General features: G+C 41.3%; 1 protein-coding gene across 1 annotated transcript in view; it reads right to left on the reverse strand.

Annotated features, from left to right (window-relative positions):
• The window catches only part of SYT16 (synaptotagmin 16), a 241,183-nt gene that overhangs the window by 24,174 nt on the left and 196,729 nt on the right, over nucleotides 1–20,280 (reverse strand). Inside the window, 4 exon segments of the mRNA XM_003901907.5 lie at nucleotides 3,907–4,096; nucleotides 7,011–7,451; nucleotides 12,883–13,139; nucleotides 18,466–18,678. Of these exon segments, the coding sequence (XP_003901956.3) occupies nucleotides 3,907–4,096; nucleotides 7,011–7,451; nucleotides 12,883–13,139; nucleotides 18,466–18,678 (1,101 nt within the window).

Below are 20,280 nucleotides of genomic sequence, written 5' to 3' on the forward strand. Positions count from 1 at the left end.
TGAGATTCCTCCGTGCTGTTGAATGCCTACGTTTAATTTTATTACTTTTTATTGCTGAATAGTATTCCATTATATAAGTCTACTTAATTTGCTTACTCAGTCTTCTCTAGATGGGCATGAGGACTGTCTAGTTTTTGCTGTTATGAATAAAGCTGCTATAAACATTCTCGTATGGGTCTTTTTTTTTTCTTTTTTGACTTATAGGTTACTGCCTAAGAATGTAACTGCTAGATTCTCAGTGCATGTTTAGTTTTATAAAAAAAACTTCTACGCCTTTTCCCAAAGTGGTTGTTCCATTTTACACTCCCACCAAGAATGTATTCTTCACATCCTCACCAATACTTTGTGCAAATTTTTCATTTTAGCCATGCTGGGGGCTGTGCAGTGGAGGCTCTGGTTGGAGCTGGCGGAGACTCACATTTCTATTATTGCCCCCACTAGCTCCAGTCCATCAGAGTAAGGAGCCCTCTCGCCCAAGGATTTTACCTCAGAAGGGGAGGGGGTTTCTATCTCAGTGGTTTATTTCTTCTAAGATCCCAACAGAGGAGAAGAACTTCATCTACTGTTTGTTCAGTTCCTCTGTCTTACTTAGGAGGAAAAGTTTAAAAAAATATCAGATTATCTAACTGAGTCAGGTTGGTTAACTCAAAGTTGTCTTTTGTTTTAGGATATATTTTGAGGCAAAAAGATTCTCACTTCTAAATCCTAGCCACTGTCTCTCTTTCCAGCAACATGTAAAACCTAAACAATATTCAAGAGAAGAAAAGTTCCCAGTACTCAGGCTCAACCTATTTTCCTTCACACTTCCCTAAGAACCATTCTTTACGTGATCATGACCACCCTATCGGGCAGGATTGAAGTCACGGAGGAGGTAACTGCACCTGAACTGAAGCCTCAACCACAGGATGTCATGGCCCTCAGTGGTACAAGCTCCCCTGGCTGGCGGTGACTCTGTGGCGGACTCTGCAGCAGGGCCCGGGCTGCCGCTGGCTCTCCCTCTGCCGTGGGGAGCGGTGAACTCGGCATGCAGCCTCCGCCTTTCCCCACTCACAGCTCCATTCCTCTCCTGGCTCCTGTCCTCTCTTCTTTTCCCCCTCTTCCTTCCAACTCTTCTCAGTTACCTCATAAAACTCATGTCCCCTCATTCTTTCTCTCTCTTGTTCTCTTCCATATGGGAACTAAAAATGTATCCCAAGCTTGCCATGTAACTGTCAAAGTAGTGTGAGTGCCATAATGAAGCGAGACATAAAGAAAAACCAAGACCATCGACATCTAAAGCCCTTGAAAATTCCAAGAGGTCCCTTTCAGAAGCTCCACAAAGGAACCTTCTACTTTCTCATCCCTTCCTAATTAAACTGGCTTTTCCTCAAGTACCAGCATTCTACAGAGACAAAAAACTTTTGTCTTCACTATTGGGTTTCTATTTTAATTCCTAGCATCACAGCAGCATTGTTTTCTATTCCATGGGTTGCAAAGATACAAATGTCAGTTACATTTTAAGTTTTATTGCAACACTATGCCTATGGCAAATCATGTACTAAATGCCAAATAGTCTTAAACTTCTGGAATAAAATCAATTTCTAAATTAGGACTTGCCTTTTTTTTCCTATTTGGTTTTAAATATTTGTTACAAGAATTTCATCTGTAGCATATTTCTATAGATATTTATTAAGATATAATAGTTCCATCCTCAATATCAGTTTTGCAAGTATTACAGGTATGTAAACTTATAAAGTACATACTATACCGACTCCCTTTTTATAGATGAGGAAACTGAGATTCAGAACAGTTTCATAACTCACAATTTTTGTTTGTTTGTTTTTTGTTTTTTTGAGACAGAGTCTCACTCTGTCACCCAGGCTGGAGTGCAGTGGTGTAATCTTGGCTCACTGCAACCTCCATCTCCTGGGTTCAAGTGATTCTCTGGCCTCAGTCTCTCAAGTAGCTGGGATTACAGGCGTGCACCACCAAGCTCGGCTAATTTTTGTTATTTTCTGTAGAGATGCGGTTTCGACATGTTGGCCAGGCTGGTCTCGAACCCCTGACCTGAGGTGATCCATTCACCTCAGCCTCCCAAAGCGCTGGGGTTACAGGCATTGAGCCACCACACCCAGGCAGTAACTCACAGCTATTACAATAAGTGGCAGAGCCTGAATTCACACCTTGGTTTGTTGGCCTCCAGCTGGTACTTTCTCAAGCACCATGCTGTACCTCTCCTCTGTATTGCCTAGTACCACCCAATATACAAAATAAAGCTTCACAGCATGGACTTGAATAGGCCATGACTGTGTGATCCACAACCCCATCATTCTCTGCATCTCTACTATGTTCCTAAAAAATTGTTCAGACTTTATCAGATCTCAGAAGGACAGGGAAAGAGGTTAGCAAAAGTTCAGAAGGCAAAGTAGTAAATCCAGACAGATCTCTAGTAAATTCAGAGCTATTCTGGAAAACAAATTGGTATCTAGTAAAAAGAATCTAGCTATGCAACTAATAATAAGCATCTATTATGCATTCTAAATAGCCCTCATGTGGCTCTGAGTGTCAACACAGAATATGGCTGATAAACCCAGTCTATTCTGCTATCCAAAGTGCTGGGGCATTCCTTACTAATTTGCCCTAATGGTTTTCACACAAGTTCTAACAAGATACCCCCATTCCACAGAGCTTTTGTGGGCTGCGGCACAGTTAAGGGCAAAAAAAGAGTGAGAGCCCAGATTCAGCTGTAGGAGACAACTCTTTTACAGTGGCACTCCTAGTTCTTCACCTGCTGCTGACACATGAGGCCTGAGTCCACTGACTCTTTCAGCCTGCCACAAATATACGGATTTCATCCTTCTTTCAATAACAGTTTGGTGCCCATGGTGGCAGGCTCCCTAGCCCTCCACTCTACTCCCTTCTAGTTTACCTTCCTGACTTGAAAGACTAGAAATTCAACAACATTTTCAGACTCTCTTGCAGCTAGCATTCCGTATCCAAATTAAGTCCTCCAATTAGGTGTGTTTGCATGAGGTCCAGAAGGCAGAAGCAAAAGAGAAACCCCCTTTCAAGCTTTTTCGCTGAAAAACAAGATCATAAAAAGGTAAGCTAACTTTTTAACAGCATGCTTCTAATGTTCAGTCTCTGACTTCCTAGATGGTGAGAGGCTGTTGAGGCAACTGAAAACAGCAGCTTTTTGAGTGTGGCTTTCTGAACTTTAGACTGCAGCTGTGGGGATATACCTTGAACCCCTCTTTCCAGTGACAATCTCAAAAGTGGCAGTTCCCTGGAGAGCCAGTCCTGCATTGCCGCAGATCTGCCTCCTGTACTTCCTTTCTCTGTCACCACCATAACCATTAACATTTCTTGTGCATTCACTATGTGGTAGGCACTGTACTAAATGCTTTAAATAAATCATTTCATTTAAACCCCAAAACAACTCCATCAGGAAGGTACTATTAATATCTTTTTTTGTCAGATGAGTTAGCTATGTTCTGAAAAGGGATAAATTGCACAGGATCAGATCAAAGCTAGTGGTTAAGTAGTAGGTAAAGCTAGAATTCAATCCCAGATCTGCCCTACTGCAAAGCCAGAGCTCTTTTTCTTTAAAGTTGAGGGTCTAAGACATATTAGCAGATTTTAATTGCCCATACACATTATGTTGCTGAAAATGCTGTTCATTCTTTTCCTTTAAACAATATAGACACACAGGCCAGTCTATTTCATGTCCAGATACATCTAGATAGCAAAGAAGTCTAATTAAATAGAAAGCCATTTAAAAATACAAAGGTATCTCTTTGTGAAAGCTTGCCTAAGTCATAATAAGATCATTTTTATGGTAAAAATTTAAGAACTAAGATGAAAGCAGACAGGTCTTTCCATTTGTCTCTGGAAGAACCAGAGCTGGGAGAAGAGACTCACACTTACCAGGTGCTCGGTTAACAGCAAGGTTTCGGAAATGGCTGCCTTTGATCATTTCCACAGATAATCGCCCCGTTGTGGCATTGTACGAGAGCCCCACCAACAGCTCTGGCGCCCCTCCATGAGACAGCGACTGCGTGGATGAAGTACTATCACTGTGAGAAACCGCAGATGGGCTGAGCGGAGACCCTCCACTCTGGAGGGGAAGAACAACAAAGAATCCATTGGCCCACGCTGCACTACTCTCTTTTAGAGAAAGCCGATATTATGTTTGGTGAAATTGTGACCCAATCCCCAATGACTGCCAAAGATGACTAAGGGCGCACTCGGTGTGAATTACAATGGCCCCGGGAGCACAGTCATGGATGAGATCCCTGCATTAGGAACTGACATGTTTGCTTCAAGAGCTGTCTCCATTCAATATTTCCTCTCTAAAGACAAAACGGACAAAGACGTTATTACTAGTGTAAATCAAACCCTCTAAGATACAAGGAGAGTTAATAATACATTCAATATAGACTCAAATTCCCTCCTGTGTAATCTGTGCTTGGATGTTTCTAAGGAACCCCTTCACTCCAGGCCTGAGGTTTGTTTCTGTTCTCTGCAGCTCCTTGATGAATACGGCAATACAGGAGGTGTTGTGTCTTAACTATAAAAGAAACGACCACTGGACATCTACCCCCACATAGAACATTTGGCTCCTAGTACTGCTTAAGGTTGTTAAATACATGCCAGGTGCCAAATTTTGCCTTTTAAAGAAATAACTTACATTACAAATGAGCACTTTTACAACTGTTTGAGAAAAAAGCCAACACATGGGTTGTGGGTCTCAGCGACCTGGCAGGCACCAAGTGAGCCCAGGAGAACTTGCGCTTTCTGTCATGTTTATTCATGGGCACGCTTCTCCTGAGCACCTACCCTTCCCCACCAGGCACGGGCACATCAGGAAGAGGAGCGCAAAATTGAGCAGGACACTGTCACTCAAGGCACGGGAGTAGCAATCAGCCCTGTAGGGGCAGGCAATCCTGTCCCCCTGAAACACCATCTCTTCCACCAGAAACAAGGGCATTCGATTTGGCTTAACCTTTTCTTCTCAATGTCTAAAATCATTTCTTCAAACTCCTGACCAGAAACTCAATAATCAGAACCAATAAAAGGAATCAAATATTCTGTCCATCTGCAGGAAAATATCCTGTTTACCAAAAACCACAGACATCTCGGCAGAGTGCCACCCCCTGCCCCGCCGCCCCGGAGGCTTTATGGAACACAATTTGTAAACGGTAGGGCTAGGTGGTTGTGATAGATGCCTTACAGACCCTACTGTCTAGAAGATAAGAATTCAACAATGAAATATTTGCTTACTTTTCAGTGAGACTCACTCCCACTCCAGTGCTTCTATAAAAGCTTCCCACTGTGGCACCTGTCACTCACTGCTTGCCTCTCCCATCAAATTCTGAATCCGTATAAATCTCTCAGTCCCTGGTGCATAGCCTAATGTCTGGCACATAACTATGCTCAACAAAATGAAAGATTTTCACCTGCAAAGTTCTTTTACACTAGCTCATTTTCCCCATTCAACTCTGTGCCCCCAGCACACAGCATAGGGCCTAGCAAGCAGAAATATGGGTGTGATCATCCCCATTCCCCAGCTCTATCATGCAGGATCCCTCCTGATCTCCTGTGCATTCTGTTCTCCATCACCTCAGATGTGCTTTACTCAGATATTAAGAAAAAAGGGAGATCTGAGCAGAGATGAGACATCATCTGGCTTCTACTTTAAAAGGCTCATTCTGGCTCCCACGTCCAGAAGAGTCTGTAGAGGCAAAAGCAGAAGTGGAAAGACCACCACTGAGCAGCTATTTCAGTAATCCAGCAGAGAGCCAGGTTCTGGCTGTACTTGAAGATAGAGCCCATAGGATTTCAGGTGGAAAACAGAAAAGTCACAGATGATTTCTGAGATTTTTGAACCCAGCAATTGGAAGAATGAAACTGCCTTTAAGTAACATGGGGAAGACTGCAGGTGGAATAGATTTAGGGAGGCAAAAATCAGGGTTTCAAGCCTGAAGATGTTAATTTTGAGACATCATTGGACATTTAAGTAGATGAACCTGCCACCACTACAGTCCAGCCTTTCTGTCTCCTTTGTTCTTCTTCAGATATGACAAGCTTCCTCCCTCCCCCGGCCACCCCACATCCTGACTGCTTGCTTGTGCTGTTCTCTCTGTCTGGAACTCTCATCCTCCTCACATCACCAGCCTCGCTCTCTCGATGCTGTGAGTTCTGGTGTTTCATCACCACCTCAGAGAAACTTTCTCTGATCCTCTAAACAAGAGCAGCCTATCACTCTCTTTCCTTGCCTACTTGGCCACAACTAGACTGCAAGCTCTCCAAGTGCAGAGGCATCGCCTGCTTAGTTCTTTCCTGCATCCACTTTGCCTGTACCATAATTGACAGTAAACATCTCTGAATGAATGACTGATTGACCCCAAAGCCTAGAGAGCTCCCTGATCTGTTAACATGGTTTTGTAAAAGGAGATGGGCATACTACATGACATATAACCCACAGCAGTAGTGAGCTGCCCATCCTGTAGACATGTAAATTATGACACCCTTCCTTGAAACTCTGGGGCAAGCAGGGAAATGGGGTATGAGGGAAGACTGTACTAATACAAATGAAAGGTTTCGGAGGCAGCTGAAGTTCTGGGCTGCTATCTCAGTCTGCCCCAGCATACCAGTGAAGAACCTTGTCCAGAAAGTCCCATCTCTGAGATTCATCATGATGCAGATTGGGGGTAGGAGGAGTAGGATCAGTTGTCCACAAACCAGAAGGCCAAGCCACCTTCCCTGTTCTTCTCCATGCCCTCTACCACACTGCTACTATCTTGTCCTAAAATGGACAGGGCATTTATCCATCAGGTTATCAGGAAGACAGGCATGAAAGACTCATTGTACCATGAAGTGCAAATCATGGCTTACAAGGGTGAGGAGAGCCAAAAGGAAAATTAAATTCAAGTCTCTGAATTCACAGACTGAATGTACTAAATCAAGGGCTAACAATCCCAGGTCTTCGAACACACCACGTCATTAGCAGCACCATTGAACATACTCACACTTATATTACTTCTTGGCTCCAGAACCAGAGTCACTTTCATTTCCCCTTCTGGGTGCAGGTGGCTGAGATAGAATAGTTTCTCTCCCATCATTCTCTCTCGGGTCATCTTCCGGGCAGCGTACAGGCGGAAGCGGACAGCACAGGCAGCCACGTCTCTGGGCTCCAGCTTGGTGAAGGTGACCTTCTCCTTGAAGACGGGGTTGGGCCCTCTCTGTATGTTCGTCCTGCCCCTCTGTTTCTTACCAGGCAGCAGCACTACATGAACTTGCCAGGAGTTGACACCACTTCGGTCCTTATCTGGGAGGCCCTGTGCCCTCACAATGGTCACTGTGAGCTTCTGGCTGGAGGCTCTATATTCAAAGATGACATCTAGGTCACCACACTTTGAGATGGGCTCTGAGACTCCGGATGGCACCTGCAAATTGGTCCTGTCCTGTTCCTGTTGCAGGCAGAGGAAACAATTAGAAACGGAAATGATGAGACCCAATTACATTTTGGCCAGTTGGTGCTCCTTTGTGCTCCTTCAGAATCCCTGCTTTCTAACTGCCAGTGTATTCCCTCTATATCAGACAGGTCTATTTACTGGTCTGTCGCTGCATTAAACTGTGAATTCTTTGACGGCACAGTGCCTAGCATATGGCGCGCCTTCGTGAATGTTTTTGGAATGGATAACTAAAGCTTTTATATTTTGCAAAGTGTTTTCATATACACTGCCTCTCAAAAAGCACAATTGCCCAGGATCATTGAAACCAACTGAGATGCTAAATCTAAAATTAAGTCAACAGGCAATTGTCCATAGGAGACTTTTCCTTGTGTCCCTAAATACAGATGGTTGAGCCTGAGCCTGTTCTCCACAGGCAAGAGTTTTCCACAGACAAGAATTTTGATGGGAGTCCCAGGAAGGTGATGCTTCAGTATATTTTCAATCTACGTGAGAGAAAAGGTTTAGGGCTGAGCTTCTCAAACTTTAATGTAGACCTAAATCATCTGAGGATTCTGACTCAGTAGGTCTGGAGTGGAGCTTGAGATTCTGCCATTTCTGGGACGTGTGCAAGGGATGTTGATGTTACTAGCCTCGCCTCACACTTTGAGCAGCAAGGGTTTAGGAGGACACCTCCACAGCCCTTTAGTAAACAGCAACACTGAGCCTGGAGCCAGAACATCTAAATTGAAATCATAACTCTAGCACTGACTAGCTTTTTTACCCTGGCCAAATAGACCAGCCTCTCTGTATTCAAGCTTAAAAACGCACATTAATGTGCCTGCTTGCTGGTGTGTTGTTGTGAGGTTTTCATTGATGTGAAAATACCTGGCTCAGGCCAGACTGCATCAATATCTATTCCCACCACTGAACTGGTGCTACCTATTCTCAAACACACATCTCTCTTTATGGAATGTCACCCTTGGGCAGCAATTTACTTGCAGCCACTCAGATCTGATGACCTTACTGGGAAAACTGAGCTGAACTGCATTTATTATAATGAACCACCCCACTAACAAATTATAAATCATGTCAAAAATAATTCTGTTTTCCTCTGAAGGCATGATCCTTACCTGTAACTCAACTTTGAACTGATTCTTATTGCAAACCAGTTCTTATTTATGCAATTGAACACCAGACCTTGCTAATTTAGAGATCTCATTTCAAATTATAATAAAATGCCTCAAAATATGCATCCATCAGTGAAACTTTCCCACATAGTCTGGGTGAAAGTTCATGGTTCTCTGGGTTCATATTTCCCTAGGAAGCCCAGGCCTACTATTTACTAGCTCTATGACACTGGGCAAGTTATTTAATCCTTTCCATGTTCTATTTTCCTCAACTGTAAAATGAAGATGGTACCTTCTGTGTAGGGATGTTGTAAAAGGTAGAGGACTTGACAGATAGTAGACATCTAATAAATACCCTTTTCTTTTAAGATTCAAATTAGCCTACAAGAAAATTTAGATTTCTTGTAAAATAAGTGAAGCTTCTTATATCCTTTCCTCTGAGCATGCAATCATGCGTGAGTGTTTCTATTCAGAGGTACTTAGTTTCAAGTGATAAAAGTGGTTGCTATAGAGACTTTTGAATACAACTGACTGGTGTATATATATTAGAAGCAAGTCTCCAAGGATTTAGGCCAACTCAAAAATCAAGTCAGAATCTTCTCTCAAACTCCCTTGTCTCTTCCTAAAACTCCCATCTATTTTAGCCTACTCTTGTTCATCTCTGTATTGCATTTCTGACCATAAGTAATAATAGCTAACATCTACTATGCTGTTTCTTATGCCAAATACCATATCAAATCCTTTACAGGCTACAAAAACTGGCTCTTAAACACTTCAGATCTTCTTGGCCTTACCTCATGTTCCATGTTCCCCTAAGGCACAGCCTATCTGGGCTCTAAGTAGTTTCAGTCTGGAACAATTCAATAAAGTCTTACCTTCTACCCACACAATATAATTCTCATCTCTTATCATTGGTCCTTCTGTTGACCACCAAGGCTTAGACAGCTGCAGAATCCTGCTTGATACTAATATATGTAAAGTCTACTTTTTGCTCCGTAGTCAGTTGTCCTATCAGTTCACACAGCTTCTTGGAGTGTGGACACACAAGATCAAGCAATTAGCCATACTGAGTGGTGGCCAATTCAACTGTGTATTCTCATACTTGATCTCCCTTTTTCCCTGCCTTACTTCCCTTGTCTCGCACTTTTGTTCCCTGGGGTTGCACTCCCAAAGTAGAGAACAAAGCCTTTACTTAGGCTCTGTTTTTTTGAGGAACCCAACTAAGAAACATTATCTTTTTGAATATTTACATCAATGTAATGAGGTAGGTATTTTAATATCTTCATTTTATGAAGGAAGAAACTAAAGCTTAGAAAGACTAAATAACACACTCTTTCCCCACAAGCCCAGATCATATTCACAGACAAGATTATCCAGGACTCATTCCCTGGCAGTTTGAGTCCCGGGCCTGCCTTAACTTGTATTCAATACTCAAAATCCCAAAATCCCAAACCTTATTTTGAACCATATGGTCTCCTTTCTTCTTCCCCAAACCTTCAGGCATAACAATTTTTATTTATATATACACACACACACACACACACATATATATAGAGAGAGAGAGAGGGAGAGAGAGAAAGCATGCACGAGAGAGAGAGAGCACAAGATGAAGAGGGGAGAAGACGGAAGGTGGGGGTTGGAATCACACTATCTGTGGTTTTTACATCCTTTGAGGCCCCTGCTCTTAATGTTAGTTAATAGCTCTTAGTTTTGTCAACTTCAATGCCAAGGTAAAAGTATTTTAGTGAATGAGGAACTCTCTCCACTTACGTATCAGGCTATCTCTTCAGATAAATGCTCACTGCACCTGCAGGTTTCTAGGAGAGTCCTGAGTAGAGCTCCTGACTGTCCTAAGAATGCCTCTGAATAAGGCACAGATCCTGCCAACGGCTGGGCTTTGGATAGGCCAATTCAAGCTGTGGCCATAAAAACTGGGCTTTGTGGCCCCTGCCTGGGTTGATTTGAGAAAAAGATTTGTGAATGTTGGTATTTTCATAGCAATTAATTATTTCAATACACTTTACCTCTCACTAGGCAACTGAAGGAGCTCCTCATGTGGGTACTGTTAACACCACTAATCCATCTGACCTTCCTGCAAGGTAAAAATCTCTCCATTCTTATCCCCATTTGGCAGATTTTAATTAACTTCTCAAGGCCAACCAATTAATCAGTGGAAAGCAGAGATGAAAAGTGGGACACCTGTCTCCCTGTGTGCTCAAAATCACCAGCCACACTCCCATTGTCTTTCCTGCCAAGCCCTGGGTCTGCAGGCAAAAGCCAAGGGCCTTTGCCAGCAGAGAAAAGTGGAGCTCAAAAATCCATCCGCCTAACAGGTAGTCACACTGCACGACCGGTTTCCTTCTGAGACAAAATAAACGATTCCTTGAGCTCTAATATCCTGGGCTTTTCCTTAAGATGAGAATACTTGTGTCAAATTGTCAAAACCCATGTATGTTTAAAGATTTTCTGTCAAATTGAAAGCCTTTCTGTTTTAGTAAGATAGTGTTGATGTCATCTGTGTGGCCTAAAGCAAACAGGCCTACAATATGTTCCTGATGCCAGATACACAGGGGAAGACAGAGTTCTCAATACAGCTAAGAGGCAAATAAATCAATTCTTAAAAGGCAAGCTAAGCCTGCAAAGCAGGCAGTTACGGGAACTGCCTCCGTGTTGGATTTGAAGTTCTACTGTAGGAGCACCAAATTACAGTTTTTTCTCAAAATAGATAGGAGGTTGAATGGAGCACACAGAGATGTCTGGGTATTTTTGGAGTCTGAGAACATTTAGTACCCTCAATACCGAGGCTTCTATTAAAGCTCCAGCAGGCAGGTAAATGGGAGGTGACCTGGAGAAGGCACTTCCAAGCCTCATGGCACAATCACCAAGGAGACAGAGTATCAATAGGCAGGCAAATCGTTTAGTCTATTTTGTTTTTGGGTGAGAGATTCAAAGCATTTTTTAAATGTTAGTGTGTGGGATTTAATATGGCTTGGTAGTAAACTAATGGGTAAGCAGAGTTTTTTCTTTTTTTAAACAAAATTTATAAAGTTAATGGCTTTGGGTGCCTCTATATGAAGGGCTGCTTTTTAACAAGCCACAAACCACATATGTGAGCTACCATTTAGGTCCTCAGCAGAAACACCTACACAGGGGCACGTATATGTGTGCATACCCCCCCTTAGATACTACCTACACGCACCAATGTGTTAGCAGTAAGGCTTGGAAACAGGGTTTCCTGTGATTTTTTTTTTTTTTTTTTTTACCTTGAGCATTTAGTGTGTGTGACACTCCAAGTCCTAACAAGAGATGCATTCTGTTTATTTTCTTAAATGGATGCTAATAAAATCCATTTACCTCTCTCCTCCTTCCTTCATCCCTGCAAATTATATTAAAGGTTTATATATGTATATGACTTATTTCATCAAAATTAATTTCAAATTAGGTATTAAACGCCATTCCTTAATGCCTTCCAATGTCACAGAATCATGATAGGAGGGATCTATCTAATGGAAAAATAACTGTAAGGGCCAGTAAAAGGAAACAATTTGGTAAAATCCTTATCACAGTGCCTGGCATACATTAACTGCTCAATAAATTGTAACTACTACCATCATCACCTCCAGCCATATCTCTGGATTGATTGTTACATTTATTCTGGACTAAGCTTTAATTGAAAAAGAACTTTGGAAGAAGTATCTTTTATGAGAGATTTACTATGAAAAGCAGTGTCAATGGCCAGAGGGCCATTACTGATTAATGCTGTTTCCTAGGCCTTCAGTTAAATTCAAAGCTAACAAATATATTCACAGTGCAACAGCCACATCATCATACCTTGTATAATTTCACTTGGAAGGCCATATCATTTTAGTTCCATTTTCAAATAACTTTCATATCAAATAATCAAAACTTGAGATTTGGGCTAAATAAAAATAGACTCCACTTAATTGAAACCATGAAGTAAATAAACCAGTCTCTCTAAAGAACTGAAAATTCCATTATTTAAAATTAAGCCTGTAAAAAGCCTTTATGTAAAAGAAAAGCCTGGCTGTTCCTGGATCCATTCTGTCACCATTCCTCTTTTTCTTCCTTTTTTTAAACCATTCTTCCTTTTTTTTCCATTTTGAGAGATAGTTATGATTCTGTTATTGACATGCATGGGATTTTTGTCATCTGAACAAAAATTTATTGCAGATAAAGGTAATGCTTCCTTTCTGGAATTTTTTTTTTTTTTTTTTTTTTAGTGAGATGAGGAGAAAGGATAGTGGAAAGAGGGGAAGGGGAAAGGGAACCAATGAAAGAATGAAAAACAAATAACTTGCCTCTGGACTCCACATGGAGGAGCTGTCAGTGGCATAGGAATCTTCAAATCCCCGGCTATTAAAAGCTGTCTCCATCTCCAAGCTGCCCTCTGTGGATTGGCGCCTGAGGCTTTGGACCACATTGGACTCTTGGTGAGATGTGCCATGGTGTTTGGCATCCCCCCTCTCACATGGGGACTGTGAGTGAGCAGAGATGTGGTCATCTTCACCATAGGAGAGATTCTCAGAATAACGCCGTTGGCTGGCTCCATCCAAATCTAAATTTGCAATAAGAAAACTGTTTCAAATGCATTATTTTTAATACCTTTTTACCTAGAGAAATTGAGTAATTGCAGTCACAACAATCAAGATTGCGAAAACAGAACCCATACCAATAATACCTGCAGAAACATAATTCCATCCATACAGTGAAGAAACTTGATCCATAAAATGAAAAAGAACATTATCTCATTATGGGGGGTATCAGAAGGTTTAATATTTTTTAAATATGAGTGTAGAGAATGTATATTTATGTCAAAAGGATAAAATAGACACAGCATTTTGCTGGAGCTAATGACCACAAGACTTCTGCAATGGATCTAGAAAGCAAAAAGAGTCGTCTAATATGAAGATCATATGGTCTCCCAACCTTACCATGCTTCCTTTTCTCTGCAGTGTTTACTACATTCCCCTCTGCTCAAAAAGCTTCGGTGACCCTACCGAGTAAAAAGTTCTCTCCTTGATTCATGGTCTTGGATTGATATGATCTGAGTTTAAATCCTGTCTCTGCCATAAGAATTTGGACAATATTCAAATTCTCTGAATCTTTGCTTCTTTATCTAAAAAATGATAAAAGCCATCAGAAGATCACTGTGGACACATGAAATAATATTCACCTGGCAGCCAGCAGGCCTTCCATAAATATTAGCCTTGCTTACCTGCCTGGCCCGAACTGGCCTCATCCAGCCCATCCAACCCCATTTTCCACTGCTTCCCAAGCGACCATGCCTCATTCCTCTGGTCTCACCCGTTTATGAAAATGCTAGCTGTGTATTTCTGCTCACAGTGCCCCTCAAACCCTCCCTGTGTCTGTCCTCCCTCCCCATACAAAGCGCCAACAACTCCTGAGCCTTCCCTGCCTCCTTCAGTCTCCACACTTTTCTCTCTCAGCACTCCTCACCCCAATTCATCCCGTTTCATCTTCCTACATGTCAAGGTTGTCCTCAGATGGTCAGGAAAAGCTGGCAGGATCTTCTTAAGAAATAGCTGCCCCCACTATTTGCCTCCCACGCCCAAAGAGAAATTGAAGATCTCTTATCTCTTTGGCCTCTTTTCTCCTCCAGCAGACCCCATCCCAGGATGAAAGAAAATTAGAGATTTAGACAGGACAAGGGAGTGGGTTGGCAAAGTCTATGTCATAAAGCTCTTACATATACATCGTATGGTAGCAATTGTTTTCCCTCGTTAGCCTGATACCTCAGCTATTAATAGAATGTAAGCTCCTGGATGGTACTAAGCCACATACATCTACTGCATAGTCTTTATCTGCCAGTGGGTTATCACTAACCCTTCAGAGAACTTAAAAGTCTAGGTAGGTAATAAACATTGAAAGCAGCCAGGTATGCGGCAATATGAGTGTTGGTGACAGGGATTCACCAGAGTATATGACCCATGTATAGTAAGCATTCAAACTTCAAAAACATGTTATCAACCAGACCATATAAAAACATCTTCAGGCAGATCCTCGGGGCAGAACTTCAGACTCCTGATTTGGGGTTTTGTAAAATCACAGCAGGCCATTGAGAAAGTTCCCTATCTTCTTTGTTATCCTAAATTATTCAGTTCAGATCCCTTAGACACACTTTTATAGGACATCACAACATTTTTACATCCAGACTTTTGGTTATTTGGCAAACATACTAAAAACAGGCCACACAAAATGACAGAACAAGGAAAACTCCACATGCAAAAACCTACAACGTAAAGCAGGATTGTCTTCTAAGTCTCTAATTAGCACACCCATTCCTCACATATACGAACAGTAAAATGTCCTATTAAACAGTGGGTCATCCATCAACATGTGTAGAACCCAGCAGGATTTCAGCACAAAATTTTACTTTACCAAGAAATTACCCCCATAAAATTGTCTCATGACTTTAACTCCTACGGTGATAATACCAAGATCAGTAATAAGAGAATTTTCAAAAGCTACATTAAGCCTTGAAAAGCTATTCATAACTGAAAAACATAAGAATGATATTAACGTAACAAACCATTTTCCATGACAGACAAGCAAGGAATGAATTAGCGAAGCAAATCTGGGGTACAAGTCAAGTCGCGAGGAGGAGGAAAGGGAAAGGTGATTCACCTTTCCATAAAGCAGTCTTCCCGTGCCTTTAAATTAAAGAAGATCATGTCACCTTCAACACACGCACAAAAGTAATTGCCTGTTGTCAGAGAAATGTATCCTGGCTTCTCAGAAATTATAGGCCATAACTATGTCACGTCAACCAAATTTATTTTAACAGAGAAATTCTTCTACTTGCTTAGTCCATACCCCACTTTGATAGAATAAAACCCCATTATTCAAATACATTTTTCATACTCCCAAACCTCTTTCCCTGATCGCCACCCAAATACAAAGACTTCTGCTTACCATCTGTGACGGCAAGTTTTATGTGTCAACTTGGTTAGACTCTAGGCGCCAATTATTCAATCAAACACTAAATCTAGGTATTGCTGTGAAGGTATTTTATAGATGTGATTAATCAGTTGACTTTAAGCAAAGGAGATTATCCTACATAAGCAGTCAGCTGAAAGACCTTAAGAGAACTGAGGTTCCCCTGGAGAAGACATTTAACCTAAGAACTACAGCTTCAGCTCATGCCTAGAGTTTCCCCCTACCTTTCTGCAACCTGTTCTGCAAATATGGGGGCTGTGTATTTCTGTTACCTAGCCAGCCACCACCTTCATATAAACCAGTTCTTTGCAATGAATCTCTTGAGGTACATACACACACACACACACACCCCTGCATGTGCATGTGTTTGTATGTACATGTACATTCTGTACGTATATGTATGCATATAATCCTGCTGGTTCTAGTTCTCCAATTGAACCATGATGGATATACCATCTCAAACAAAACTAAGTACACATTCTGGAGACAATTGATCTGGTTTTGAGGACACCAGGGTAATAATATCTAGCTTGTAGGAAACATCCTCAGAATAACTATTCCATAAGCAAAAATAAGGTTACTGCTAGGAAAAAAAAAAAAAAAAAAAAAGCCCCAGGAAATGGACTAATATTCTGCAACTAACCTTTCATGCCTAAAGACCTTGCATACAGCCTCCAATCCAGACCACTTAGACCAAAAACCCTCTTTAACATTATCAGGAATCCAGTGACAGTGTGCAATAACATTAAATCAGATACACAGGACAAAAGAGAACTTGCCTGGAATATGGTTCCAAATAGCCTCACCACAGAATCTAGAATGAAGGATTTCACTTAAGATGAAATATGAGACAACCTACCAATAGCTCATTCATGTTTCAGATTTTACTTGGATTTGGCCCTTTAATTTCACTGTCCAACACTTTTGAATGCATTTTTAAAGTGGAAGAACTGTTTCTACAACTACATTTGGTCTTACAAAACAAGGTTTACAGTGGAATAAAACAGCTAAATAGAGAACAGGCATACCAAAAAATTCCTCTCTGGGCTGCATGCTTAATCTTTTCATGATTCTTTACCACTGAAAAACATCCACTGATATAAAGATGAACAAAAAAAAAATCAAGCAATAAAAAATATGTTAACATTTCCATGGCATCTGGTAACCTAAAATTTGGCATGTGGCTATTTCTATGAAAATCCTGCTGATTTTCTTCAAAATCTACAGGTACTTCATTCAATGTAGTAGATTTTTTTTCCTCTTTAACCTTTTCTATCACCATCTGTCTAAAATTCAGAATTACCAGTTAGGACAAGAGATAATTTGTTGCTCATTCCAGGAAGGATAAGGGTTAGAATGGTTGTCAGAACCCTCAGAATATCAGCCATTTGTGTAAATCAGAAGCCAGACACTTGGGCTTTGGGGAAATGGGGCCATTAGCTTTAGGATTAAACAAGCTGTTCTCAGGGAATCAACTGCTATTAACTTTCATTAGCTAACATTTGCCCTCTCAATGGAGAGAAAGGAATGCTGTGATGTAACATCAGAGAAAGAGAAAAGTCAAGAGAGGGGGTGGGGAAACGACAGTGTCTGTGGCCACTGATGTTGTGGTTCGGTTATATAAGGCCTTTATTTATTAATTTACCTTGAGCTAAAAAGAATGGCAATAAAATACATTATGTTGGTTTATGCCAATAAGTCAGACCACATGACAGATAACAAGTTATTCCTGCTGAAAATTAGGGGTCTTTTTGTTAATTCTAGCTCTTTAATTCTTTATTCTGTCTGCATGTCCTGTGCTCATCCTCAAATCAAAATATCTCCTTTTTTATCTTCTCTCAATTTCTGCACCCTCCTTTTTGTCTGTCTGGGTTTGAAAACATGGAACATCTACAGCTATGCCCTCATTTGACTGACCACCTTCCCAAAAGGAAAGAAGGAAAGGTTAGAGAGCTCAGGTAAGTGAGATCAGGTCATGAAGGTGGGTGGCAGAGCATTTTCTCTTGCTTTTTTACCAAATACACGTCACAGACCCTTCCCTGTTACGATGGCTGTGTCTATTCAGGGCTCTGGGCATAAAGGAGTCAGACAGATACTTTGACCTTTGCTTGGGAAACCACAAAGAACTAGTGTACTGTTCTGTTTGCATCCTCTCTCCAGGTTACTTTGGGTCTATATTAGAGAGGGGAAGAGGACCTATAACAAGGTCTGCCCACCATCCCAAGCTGGCCACCCTACCTTTGAGTATCCCTTCCCCTTTGTGAAATGTAAATTTAGGAAGATAATGCTGGAGAATGACATAAGACTTTGTGCTTACCCAGTAATTTTCATGCAGGTGGGGTGTGTAAGAAACTACAGGGACTGAGGGTAAGGATACAGGGGCATGTGCTGTTTGAAAAAGGTTATTTAATATTATTACACTACTTTTTTTTATTTGAAAGATAAAAATACCCATTGCTTTCATAATGCAAACTAATTAGAAGAAAGGCTTCGAAATATCTTCTGGAGTTATATAGATATATGGAAAACTTATTTTATGATTCTAAATGGGAGAAATGGCACAGACTCTCAACGTCAGTGGACAGGTACATGAAATTTTTGTGTTTATCAAAAGGGAACAAGATTTGCTAAGCTCAATAAATACTATTCTAAATTTAGGAAGAAGTGGCCGATAAGAAAGAAAGGGGTCCCACAACCTAGTATCGAGACCCACGCAGTTCTGATCCATTCCTTCTCTCAACCCTCCTGCATGGCAGTCCCCTTGGGAGGTTTAAAGCAGCCCCTTTGCTCCATGTGCTGCATCCTGTCTCATTTTCTTTTCCTTTCCGGACTCTCAGATGCAGAGTGCGGAGGCTGAATAACTCGGATGTGCTCTTACCATTGGCCATCCCTGGTCTAAAGAAAGGGTGTCAGGCAAAGAATACCTTCGCAGGCAGATACTTCTGTGCCATCTTCTCCGTGTGTCAACAACAAACGGCTGAATTTTGGTTTCTGCTCCAATCCTGTCTGCTTTCCTTTCTCAGATGTCACTGAACGGAAACTCTGGGACCGGGACACGGAAATCTCAAATTGTTTGATCACCTCCTCGTCACTGTCGGAAGATGTGGACAGCTCTTCGTCATCCCCAAAGCTGTTGACTGGGAGTAAACAAGAGCCATGAGTCTCCTGTGTGGCCTATGTGCGCGAATACAGAGATAGACTCTCCGGGAAAACAGAAGAGAAGAACATGGACAATAAGCTTGAACAAAGGCACGCTCAAACTGGATAGAAAACAATGTAAAGCACTTCTGCAACACAAATTTGAATCCAAAGAAAAGAATGCTCCTGAAGGCAATCAGAAATACGGTATAAAGCTAGAACCCAACAGAAATCATTGGGACACCCATAGTCATCATAATGAACTCTCATGTTGAGCCAGGCAGCCCTGCTAATTTGTTATGTTGCTTAAATGTGTTCATAACTGGAAACAGAATGTATATCAGCACATTTGTCTTATATGCAGTTCTAGTCAACGACCATGGGATGTATGCTCTTCATCTCATTTATTAAAACACACATAGCCAATCCCTACTTCGGAGAAGGAGTATCTACAACACGATTTTCCAAAAGCTTTCCAGTTTTGAAGAGAGTCCACCCGGCGCAGTGGCTCATGCCTGTAATCCCAGCACGTTGGGAGGCCAAAGTGGGCAGATCACTTGAGGTCAGGGGTTCGAGATCAGCCTGCCCAACATGGTGAAACCCTGTCTCTACAAAAAAAATACAAAAATTAGCCAAGTGTGGTGTCAGGTGCCTGTAATCCTGGCTACTCGGGAGGCTGAGGCAGGAGAATCACTTCAACCCAGGAAGCGGAGGTTGCAGTGAGCTGAGATTGCGCCACTGAACTCCAGTCTCGGAGACAGAGTGAGACTCCGTCTCAAAAAAAAAAAAAGAAAAGAAAAGAAAAGAGACTCATTGTGTGTGTGTGTTTTAACCCATTGAGAAATTTTCTGAATCTTTCTCAGCATCAACAATCCAACCTTTGAATTATTGATTTTTAAAAATAAGTTGTATATATTTGAGGTTTACAACATGAGGGTATGGGATACATACAGATAGTAAAATGGTTCCTATAGTGAAGCAAATTAACATATCTATCACCTCGCATAGTTACTTTTTTGTGTAACAAGAGCAGCTGAAATCTACTTATTCAACAAAAGTCCCTAATGACATACAGTTTCATTCACTATAATCCACATCTTGTAGGTTAGATCTGTAGACTTGTTCATCCTGCATATCCATTTTGTATACTTTGACATGCATCCCTATTCCTGCCCCCTGCCCCTTGGTAACTGTTTTATTCTGTTTCTGTATATTTGAACTTTTTTTTTTTAGATTCCACATATAAGTGAAATGACGCACTATGTCTCTTTCTGTGTCTGGTTTACTTCATTTAGCATAATGTCCTCCAGTTCCATCCATGTTAGGGCAAACGACAGATCTTGTTTTTTAAATTGTTTTTTCATTGTCAATATAAAAATCTCCTTCCTTTCTAAGGCATATTTATGTACCACAATTTCTTCATCCATTCGCCCATTGACGGACACTCAGGTTGTTTCCTTATCTTCGCTACTGTGAATAATGCTGCAGTGAGCATGGGAGTGCAGATATCTTTACGAGGTAGTGATTTCAGCTCCTGAGGTATATACCCAGAAGACGGACTTCTCGATCATATAGCATATTGTTAATTTTTTTTCTTTTTT

The sequence above is a fragment of the Papio anubis genome, chromosome 7 (genome assembly GCF_008728515.1).
Source record: "Papio anubis isolate 15944 chromosome 7, Panubis1.0, whole genome shotgun sequence".
In the NCBI taxonomy this organism is placed as follows: Eukaryota; Metazoa; Chordata; class Mammalia; order Primates; family Cercopithecidae; genus Papio; species Papio anubis.